General features: G+C 43.6%; 1 protein-coding gene and 2 pseudogenes across 1 annotated transcript; 2 read left to right on the forward strand and 1 right to left on the reverse strand.

Annotated features, from left to right (window-relative positions):
• Positions 1-237, forward strand: part of LOC102481672 (ribosomal L1 domain-containing protein 1-like) — a 1226-nt pseudogene extending 989 nt beyond the window's left edge.
• A 1161-nt stretch (positions 238-1398) lies between these two features.
• LOC114005725 (zinc finger protein 17-like) lies at positions 1399-2743 on the reverse strand (the record flags this gene model as incomplete). The annotated part of the gene is made up of 1 exon (XM_027767632.1): positions 1399-2743. A coding segment is annotated over one exon (1281 nt), but the record flags the coding sequence as incomplete, so codon positions are not given.
• Positions 2744-9051: 6308 nt separating this feature from the next.
• Positions 9052-9859, forward strand: LOC102500436 (PHD finger-like domain-containing protein 5A; annotated as a pseudogene).
• Positions 9860-11110: the final 1251 nt, after the last annotated feature.

Genomic DNA, 11110 nt, shown 5'->3' on the forward strand with positions numbered 1-11110 from the left:
AAAAAAAAAAAAAAGAAAAAGAAAAGAAAAGAAACGGGAGAGCGTGAAACTCTTGTTTGTGAAAACTGAGAAATTGGTTGCCCTTCCCATCTTCTCATTTGTCAGCAGTCAGGATGGAGCCAAGAGAATATCCACTCTTACTCAGAAGGAAAAGAAAAAATTGGGAAAGGAGAAATACAGAGGAAAAGAATATGAATAACAGAAGAAAAGGAAGAAAAACAGAAAGATAATACAAGAGGGTAGTAAGGCTGCATTAGTCAGAACTAAAGATAATATAGCACCAAAAATTGTCAGTGCTCCAGTGAGTGATTCTGGACCCCAGAAAGGAGCAATGCAAAACAGGAGAAAACTGGCCAACGGAAAGCCCAATTGAAACTGAAAGATAAATTACACAACCTGTACCAATAGAAGAAACTCCAGGTAAAGGAAATGTAGAGATGCAAACACATGGCACAGAAAAGTCATCTCCAAAAAAGAGGTCTGGTCCCAGCACATCTCATGGAAAGAAAGATTTTGCCAGCTTCAGAGACCCCAAAAACTGCAGAGCCTGAGACTCCAAGTAAAGGCCTGGGGAAGAAGTCAAAAATTGAATAGATAGAAAAAGAAAGAATCCCTTCCCTGGGGAAAAAAGACCCAAGACAGACTCCAAAAAAGCCAGGGGCCAAGTTCTTTCCTACTCCTAGTAAATCTGCAAATAAAGCTCCCCAAATCCCCAAACAGTGCCCCTCCAAACCCCAAGTGCCCCAGTAGACCTAACGTGAGTAAATAAGAGGAAATATAGCGCTCCTTAAGCGTACTTGGTCCAGACCCCACTATAGTCTTACCAGACCTGGAAGTTGATATGCTTATAAACCTCCACAGGTAACTCTGGTATATGTTCCTGGGTATAAAAGGTTTAAAGTAAATTCTATTTTTAAATTGGTCTTTGGGCTTGCTTATATAGTAGAAGGAAAGTAAAGTGAAAAAAAAAAAAAAAAACCAAAGCAAAACAACAACAAAAAAACCTTTGTAACAGAATTAACTTATGATGAAGCAATTCTGCTCTGGGTATATATCCAGACTTTAAAAGCAGGGCATCAAAAAGGTATCTGTACATGCATGCTCACACAGTAACATTGCACACAATAATAAGATAAAAACAACCCAAATGTCCGATATTAGATGAATGTATATGGAAAAAATGGTATATACTTACAATGGAATTTTATTTCTTCAGCCTTAAAAAGGACAGAAATTCTATTGCATGCTACAACAGGAACCTTAAGACATGCTAAGTAAACTAAACTATGACAAAAGACAAAACACTTTATATTTTACTACAACTTAAAAAAATCAATATAATTAACAATAGTTTACAGTGTTATCATCAGAGCAGACTTCTGTCTGAAGTCATTCCACATTTGCTTTACTCATGATTTATTTGGTATGAACTTTCTGGTGCTGAAGTTGGTGAGAATTTTGCCTAAAGACTCCCACATTCACTGCATTCATAAGGCCTTTCTCCAGTGTGAATTCTCCGATGTTTAACAAGACTAGAGTTGTATCTAAAAACTTTCCCACATTCATTGCATTCATAAAGCCTTTCTCTGGTGTGAACTCTCTGATGACTAATGAGAGTGTAGCTGTCCATAAACAATTTTCCACATTCAGGGCATTCAAAGGGTCTCTCTCCAGTGTGAACTTTTTGGTGCCTAATGAGATGAGAATTTTGGCTGAAGAATCTCCCACATTCCCTGTACTCATAAGGCTTTTCTCTAATGCGATTTCTCTGGTGTCTAATATGATTGGAATTGTGCCTAAACAATTTCCCACATTCACTGCACTCATAAGGCCTTTCTCCAGTGTGAACTCTTTGATGTATATCAAGTGTGGAGCGATACCAGAAGAATTTCTCACATCCACTGCATGAAAAAGGCCGTTCTCCAGTGTGAACTCTCTGATGACTAATGAGTGTGGAACTGTCCATAAAGAACTTAGCATATTCACTGCACTCAAAAGGCCTTTCTCCAGCATGAACCCTCTGATGTCTACTCAATGTGAAGCAATACCTAAAGAATTTCCCACATTCACTGCACTCATAAGGCTTTTCTCCAGTGTGAACACTCCGATGAATAACCAGTGTGGACCTGTCCATGAAGAACTTCCCACATTCACTACACTCAAAAGGTCTTTCTCCAGTGTGATCTCTCTGATGTCTGATGAATGTGGAGCAGTATCTAAAGAATTTCCCACATTCACTGCACTCATAAGGCCTTTCTACAGTGTGAACTCTCTGATGAATACTAAGTGTAGAGTTGTCCATAAAGAATTTCCCACATTCACTGCAACAATAAGGCCGTTCTCCAGCATGAACTTTCTGATGCCTAAGGAGGGTGGAACTGTACATAAAGAATTTCTCACATTCATTGCATTCATAAGGCCTTTCTCCAGTGTGGATTTTTTGGTGACCATTGAGATGGGACTGTGTAAGGAAAGTTTTTCCACATTGACTCCACTTATGAGGCCTTGGCCTGGTATGAACTTCCTGATGTTGAATAAGGCCAGGATTTTGTTTAAAGAATCTTTCAGTATGGATTTTCTGGTGCTGAACAAGGTGGGACTTTCTTATGAAGGCTTTCCCACATTCAGTGCATTCAAAAGGTCTTTCTCCTGTGTAAATTTTCTGGTGCTCAACTACATTATATTTGAGGCTAAAAGCTTTTCCACATTCGCTACACTTGTATGGCCTTTCTCCAGTATGATTTTGTCAATCTTTAATAACGTTGGAATTGTATCTAAACAATTTCCCACATTCATTGCACTCATAAGGCCTTTCCACAATGTGGATTTTCTGGTGTTCAAAAAGCTTATTTGGATTGCTAAAGTCTTGCCCATGTTCACTGCATTTATAACTATTTTGTGTGCTTTGAAAAACCTCCCTATCCCTGGTGTCCTTGTGTGACTTCCACCCTCTGTGAGGAGGCTGGTGCTGAAGATCTAAATTGGCAATAAAATCATCACCACCCTTACTGCAGGTGAAAATCATCTCTCCCCTGTGAACTCTGCCATTCTTCATCAATGAAGGTCTCCCCTCATCACTTTTTTTTACTGGTTTTTTTTTTTTTTTGAGAGGTTTTTGCTATAGGGTGTGTGCGCTCGCCAGACAGACAGAGAGAGACAGAGAGACAGAAAGCAGGAAATCACCCCTCAGGGGGGATGGCCACGCCGCAATCCCTTCTCCTCCACTCTCCTCTCGGGATCTTGGGCACGCACGCACACGCGCCCAGCGTGAGTTTAAGCCACCGGGTCCGGGACTTGAACCACGGTCGACTACATGGGAGCCCAGCGACATAGCCATTATGCTAACTGCTGGTCCCTCCCCTCATCACTTTTGAAAAGACTCTCTCATCTGTTGCTTTTTGTGCTGGTAAAACTCTGGCTCACAAATGTACATCTCTTGCTTAGTATGTGTTCCATCATGTTCGGTCAGGTGTAGGATGTCTTTCAAGAATGGACCAAATGTCTCACAGGGCTGAGTCTTCTGGATGGGTGAACATGGCTTTGGAATTGTGACCTATGACACTCCCACAGTAACTCCTTGCTCAGAAGGTGCCTCCTTATCTGCAGCTCCATGCCAACAATCTATAAGAGTGGATAAATGCTGGTGAAGTTATTTGGTGGGAGGGGCAGCCCCATCACAAATGTGTATCAGACATACCCACAAGTAAGTGAGTGAGATTCCAACAGGTAATGGACACTAGAGGAATTGAAAAGGCCTTTTGTATGGAACTGAGCCTGGAACATCCCAGGATTGAGTACTCTGACAATACAAGGATACAAGGGAGGGATACTGTAGAGAGAGGAGGGGACTTCTCTGAAAGGGCCATGGCTCTGATGACTGATAAGCCCTGTGTAAAAGGTAGTGACTTCTATAGAGTCACTGAGTGATCTAATTATGGTGTTCAAGAACTAGTTAAGAAACTTGAGACCAGCAGTTAGTGTAATGGCTATGTCGCTGGACTTCCACGTAGTCGACCGTGGTTCGAGTCCCAGACCCGGTGGCTTAAACTCACGCCAGGCGCGTGTGCATGTGTGCCCAAAATCCAGAGAGGAGAATAGAGGAAAAGGGATTGCGGCATGGCTATCCTCCCTGGGTGGTGATTTCTTGCTTTCTGTCTCTCTGTCTCTCTCTGTCTGTCTGGAGAGCGCATGCACCCTATAGCAAGAAAAAAACCTCTCCAAAAAAAAAAAAAGAAAGAAATTTATAGGATGGCTCCATAGCCTAGTGGTTAAGGGAGCTGGATCCCACATAGTCAAATGCAGTTCAAATCCTGGCTCCAGTGGCTTGAAAACCCACTAGGTGCATGTCAGTGGCTAAAATCCCAACAGGATGGAGAAATGGAAAAGGGACTACAGTGTAACCACACCACACTGGGGGATGCTTTCTCCCTCTCCTTCGCTTTTTATTGCCCTCCAACAATAGAAAAGAAAGAAATAAATAAAACCTCACAATACCTCAAGTATAAATCATGCAGTAAAGCACTGCAAAGTGGGGACCAGCAGATGTCATAATGGTTAAATTGCCGGACGTTCACGTGGTCAACCATAGTTAGTGTCTCAGACCTGGTGGCTTAAATTCATGCTGGTTGTATGTATATGTGTGTGTGTGCATGCCCAAAATCCTAAGAGGAGAAGGGATTGTGGCATGGCCATCTCCCTTGGGGGGTAATTTCTTGCTTTCTGTCTCTCTGCTTCTGTGTCTTTGGTGTGTACACACACCCTAAAGCAAAAATCTCTCTTAAAAAAAAAAAAAAAAAAAGCACTGCAAAGGATACACTAGAAGGGAACAGGTGAGAAGTGAGGCAGAGAGGGATGCTGGGGGCCAGAAGTCAAAGAAAAGAAAAGACAGTAGAAAAGAGGTGTGGCTACTAGTTAGGACAACAAACCCACTAAGTCTCCACTGTGATTTAAGCCCATATCTGATAGTACACCCTGTCCAAACTCCTACACACCAGGACCAAATCTTTTAGAGTATCTGTTGATACTGAAAAGTAATATCCATACTATGAGGCACACAGGACCCTCCCCTTTGCTCAAGGTGAGCAACTACATGGGCTTTTCATAGGACAGGTCTAGGTAAATTACAGAGAAACAGGAGTGGTTAGCACATACCCAGAATGATACAACCCAGGACATCCTGCATTCTAAAATCATAAGATCTTCTAGAACAGTCTGGCAGAAATAACCTCAAGTCCTCACAAATAGTGACCAAGTAGGGTGCCTGAAATTTCTGGCACAGGCAGTACCCAATAATATAAAAGGAGGGCTGGCAGGTGGCATGGTGGTTAAAGGGGCTGGACTCTCACATGGCCAACCACTGTTCAAGTCCTGGACCTGGTGGCTTGCTTTCTTACTTTCTCTCCCTCTCTTTCACTCTCACTCTGTTCCTCCCTGGTCAAATTAATATGAAATAAATGAGTATGTAAATAAATTTAAATAAAATAATTCTTAAAAGGAGGGAGATAGGCTTGGAACACAGAGACCCATGCATCTGAACAGAGCAAAATGACCAGGAACAAGCAAGGCTGATAGGATGTCTCAGCCAAACGAAGATTTCTGCATCCTTGGGACCGGCAGGTGGCATGGTGGTTAAAATCAATGGATTCCCACATGGTCCAATGTGGTTCGAGTATTGGGCCTGGTGGCTTGCTTTCTCACTTTTCCTTTCTTTCCTCCTCTGGTTAAATTAAAATAATAGTAATAACAACAACAACAAATGAAATTAATTAATTCTTAAAAAAAAAAATTTCTGGGGATCAGCAGTTAGCATAATGGCTATGTCGCTGGACTCCCACACAGTCTACTGTGGTTCGCGTCCCAGACCCGGTGGCTTAAAACTCACGCCGGGTGCGTGTGTGTGCGTGCCCAAGATCCCAAGAGGAGAATGTAGGAGAAGGGACTGCGGCATGGCCATCCCCCCTGGGGGGTGATTTCTTGCTTTCTGTCTCTGTCTGTCTGGCGAGTGCACGTGCCCTATGGTAAAAACCTCTTAAAAAAAAAAATTCTGGATCCTAAGCCCTTTCTGGCAAATCCTCAGAGCAGCAGGGGATGGACTAACTGAGGAGAAGCTCAGCCCTGCCTCCCATAACACATATGCCAGTAAACCAAGAGAGAAGTACAGCACCCCTGGTTTCATTGTAGGAATGAAAGGGCTGCCTGTGAGAAAAGGAAAAACACCACTTAGCCCAGGACACTAGGTAGGTGTGAGGGCCTTACCTAGTGTGGACAAAAGAGCAAAGTTTTCCAGCATCACATTGCAGTACAGGAATCTCTGAGCCTCATCAAGAAGTCCCCAATCCTCTTGGGAGAAATATATGATCATATTCTCAAAGACCACACGATCCTGACAAAATTATGACAGTTTAGTCCATGAGGATCTTCTTGTTCTGTTTCCTTAGATCTACATTTACCTTTTTGGCATTTATTAATTACAGTACTGGGGGGGACCAACAGTTGGTGTAATGGCTATGTTGCTGGACTCTCATGTAGTCGACTGCGGTTCGAGTCCCAGACCCAGTGGCTTAAATTCACGCTGGGCGCATGTGTATGCATGGGTGCCCAAGATCCTGAGAGGAGAATGGAGGAGAAGGGATTGCATCGTGGCCATCCCCTGGGGGAGTGATTTCTCGCTTTCTGTCTCTCTGTCTCTCTCTGTCTTTCTGGCGAGCGCATGTGCCCTATAGCAAAAACCTCTCCAAAAAGAAAAAAAAATTACAGTACCAGGTTAACAGCCAAATTTGTTTACTTTTCCCTTCATAGCCTATACTCTGAACCACCTCCTTACTGAATTTACACATTATTTTCCATGCCCTGAATCAACCCAAGGCCTGATACTACACAACTAGACAGTCTCTACTGACCCAAGGCTCACTGGGTTCATTCCAACTAACCAAGCTGAAACTATTCACCATGACTTGTCTTTCTTTTCATACCAAGATCCCAATAAACACCCTGGCATATGTTTTTCACTCAATCTTGCATTTACCTCTCTACCAAATCTGCTATTTCCCCTGTGACCTTGTTTGGTACACCATGTCCCTTTCACTTAGGAAATAAATGTAAGATGGATCTTTAAATGTTATGGGTCTCTCTATGATATCACTTAGGTCAGGTCAGGTTCATGAACTACAATTCCATTCAAGTCCTCCTCACCACACACCACATAGCCTCTACCCCAATTTCTCAATATGGAAGCGATACGAAGTCCTGGGGGCACTGGTGTTCGTTCCTTTGCCCCCAACTTCCACTGGTTACTGAGTCCTACACAGAACAAAAATGGGTGGCAGAGGGGCAGAGAAACATCACCAAAGCCTATGTGGAGCACCATTGCTCTTTTATCAACCAGTCTCCTTGAGTACTTGGATCTTGTCCTCCTGGACAATCAAACTCAGAATCATGCTTTTCCACTAAGTGCCAGTGCCTGGGTCTAACCACTCTCCTCACCAGTACGACATCTCTCTTACAACTCTAGCCACTCTGTCCTAACCCTACTGACCACTTCCCTCTCCCCCCTATTCATAGTATGGGCCTTTTCATGGCCCCTCAACACTCTGCACATGAAATCCAGGCAGTACATGGAAAATGCCCTTGTACTACCCAGAATGCCAAAGCTCCCTAATGCCTAGGGTAGTACCTAGCCCTGTTTTGAAGGTCTCAGTACCCAGCCCTGTTTTGTGCTTTGTCCTCAGCAACCCAAACCCACTTGAGGATGTCACGGTTCTCTCACATTTTCATTCAACTCCCATTCCAGGCCGTCACATTTCTGAACTGCACGTGCAAGCATCACAATCTTTTCTCTTTACCTGATCCAAGGCCAAAGACCAGCTGCATTCCCCTTCGTACCCCCACCCCCAACCCCAAACCTAGCTAATCCATCTTGCCCTAAACTAATCAAACAGCCTGAATAAAACTATCCAGGCCCACCAAGAGTCACCACAAAATTCTGGTGAGCTCATAAAAAAGTAAGACCCATCCTGACCACACTACCATCTGACCTCATGAGTGTGGCTTAGTATCTGTCTCACATCCACTCTCCCTTCAGTCTTTCTCACTCCTTTACACGCCCCCACCCACTGCCATCACACATATACACACATATACCCTTCATCAATTCACTCCCTTATCGTCTTTGTGATGCCCACCATTATCCAGGTGTCCAACAGAGATCCAGTGCACTTCCCTACCCCCTAACAAGATTACCTCCAGAACCTAAAGAAGCTTCCTAAATCTGGACCATAGCTTCACAACAGTGTGCACAACAGTGAAGTGGAGAAAGAAACTTAAGTAAAGAGTCTCAGACCACTGCCATCCCCATATCAGGATAACAAAACCATCAGTGAAACCACAGTGAGCAAAAGTCTGAGATACGCTCCACTCAACTGTGCAGGGTTTATAAGCATTTCTACCACTGCCATGGGACCCTGGAAAAAGAGGCAGGCTATGAAAAATGGACCACCATTGTAAGGTCCTACAGACTGACCACACTGGGGCAAAACTGATCTGAGGCTAAGATATGTTTCTCCGAATTCAGTGCTGCCTTCCTCTTAACAACTCTATGATCCTGGACAAAGACTGGATCTCCCTGAGATTCAGAGCTTGCCTCTGCAAAATGGAGATAAGGGGTTCCGACTTCGTAAGACCCAATATTAACATAGAATATAAGGAATACACTGTATATATCAGAAATTTTTTAAAAGGAATTATTCATTCACTCATATATTTCCATTTACTATTATTGTTTTAAACTTTGACCAGAGAGAGAAAGGGAGAAAGCAAGCTGCCAGCTCTGGAACTCAAACCATGGCCGGCCATGTGGGAATCCAGCACTTCCAAACACCACACCCCCTGCCAGCCCCTCAGCAATTATTTTATTTATTTTAGAATTATTTTACTTAACTTTATTTATTTATTTACTTTAATTTGACCAGAGAGGAACAGAGAGAGAGAGACAGAGAGAAAGCAAGCCATCAGGTCTGGGACATGAACCACGGTCGGCGATGTGGGAGTCAGCACCTTTTACTACCACGCCACCTGATAGGCCCCCCTCAGCAATTATTTATAAAGGACTAACAATTATGATATGTTTTCAGCACAAAATGGAAATTTTTTAATAAAGAATTTTTAAAAATTTAACTTTATTTATTCATTCATTTCTATTTGATAACAGAGGGAGGGAGGGAGGAAGGGAGAGAGAAAGAAAGTGAGAGTGCTGGTGGCGGGTTTGGTAGGGAACTATGGCTAAACATCATTCCAACTTGATCTTTTGCCGCAAGCAAGCTGGTGTAGCCATTGGAAGACTGTGTGAAAAATGTGACGGCAAGGGACCAGCAGTTAGCCAATGGCTATGTCGCTGGACTCCCACGTAGTTGACTGTGGTTCAAGTCCTGGACCCGGTGGCTTAAACTCACACTGGGCGCGTGTGCGTGCCCAAGATCCCAAGAGGAGAATGGAGGAGAAGGGATTACAGCGTGGCCATCCCCCCTGGGGGGTGATTTCTCGTTTTGTCTCTCTGTCTCTCTCTATCCGGTGAAAGCACGCACTCTAAAGCAACAACAACAACAAAAAAAGTGACGGCAAGTGTGTGACCTACGACTCTTATGTGCATCCCTGTACCCTGGTCTGCATATGTGATTAATGCAACTATGGCTCTTACCAGGGGCGCTGTGTCATCTGTGGAGGGCCCGGAGTCTCTGATGCCTATTACTGTAAGGAGTGCACCATCCAGGAGGATAGAGATGGATGCCCAAAGATTGTCAACTTGGGGAGCTCTAAGACAGATCTCTTCTATGAACACAAAAAATATGGCTTCAAGAAGAGGTGATTGGGACCAGCAGTTAGCGTAATGGCTATGTTGCTAGACTCCCATGTAGCCGACAGCGGTTCGAGTCCCGGACCCGGTGGCTTAAACTCATGCTGGGCGCATGTGCGTGCATGCCCAAGATCCCAAGAGGAGAATGGAGGAGAAGGGATTGCGGCATGGCCATCCCCCCGGGGGGTGATTTCTCGCTTTCTGTCTCTCTGTCTTTCTGGCGATCGCACGTGCCCTAAAGACCTCTCAAAAAAAAAAAAAAAAAGAAGTGATTGGTGGGTGGCCCCTCCTTCCCCCATCACACTGCTGCAGCTGCCAGAAAAGATGCCTCCTACTACCAGCAGAAGAGAACAGAACCCAGAGCATCACCAGAATTGCCTGCCAAGTGCTGGAACCTTGCCACCTTTCTTTCCCCTTGCCCAGACACGGTAGATATGGATAAGGATGCCGCATTGAGCACTTTGGCAGACTGGATCAGAAGTTGATTAGTTCATAGTTTTTCTTGAGTTCTAAAAGCAAGGCTCTGTTTTCCATATCAGTATACTCTCTCCATCAAGAGCTTCTCAACAGGAATACCATCATTGCAGTCCTCTTGTTTGAGGAGCTGATGATAAAGCTACCTATCATGAACGGTGTTCTCAGAGCAGTTCTGATAGCACCTGTCCTTGAAAAATATCCAGCATACAGTGGGGAGCCCTTGGAACAACATAGGTGGGCATTTCCTCTTGTAATGGTTACTCAGTGGTGCTGATTTCATGTTATTTTTCTTCTCAAAGATTGGAAACCCTTTCTGTGCTAGTGTTTTAATAAAGTTGGCATTTATTTATTTTCTGGTTAAAAAAAAAAAAGAAAGTGAGAGAGCAAGCCACCAAGTCCAGGACTTGAATCGTGATCAGTCATGTGTAAGTCCAACACTCTTAACCATCACACCACCTTCTGCCTACCAAAATGGAAGAATTTTGAAAACCTGAATGTGTGTTTTTACCACTTCTTAAGGAAATTGGATATATATAGCTTTGAACTGCAGCAAATATTTAGAAGTAAATTAATGTTCCAATAATTAGTGGTAGAATAAATTATATTTACTGACTGTATTCACTTCTTTTAAATTTTTATTTATTTATTTATCTATTTGCTATAGGGCATGTGTGCTCCCCAGTGAAAGAGACAGAGAGATAGAAAGTGAGAAATCATCCCCCAAGAGGGATAGCCACGCGGCAATCCCTTCTCCTCCATTCTCCTCTTGGGATCTTGGGCATGCAC

Source organism: Tupaia chinensis, unplaced genomic scaffold (assembly GCF_000334495.1).
Source record: "Tupaia chinensis unplaced genomic scaffold, TupChi_1.0 Scaffold144336_1, whole genome shotgun sequence".
NCBI classification, from domain to species: Eukaryota; Metazoa; Chordata; class Mammalia; order Scandentia; family Tupaiidae; genus Tupaia; species Tupaia belangeri.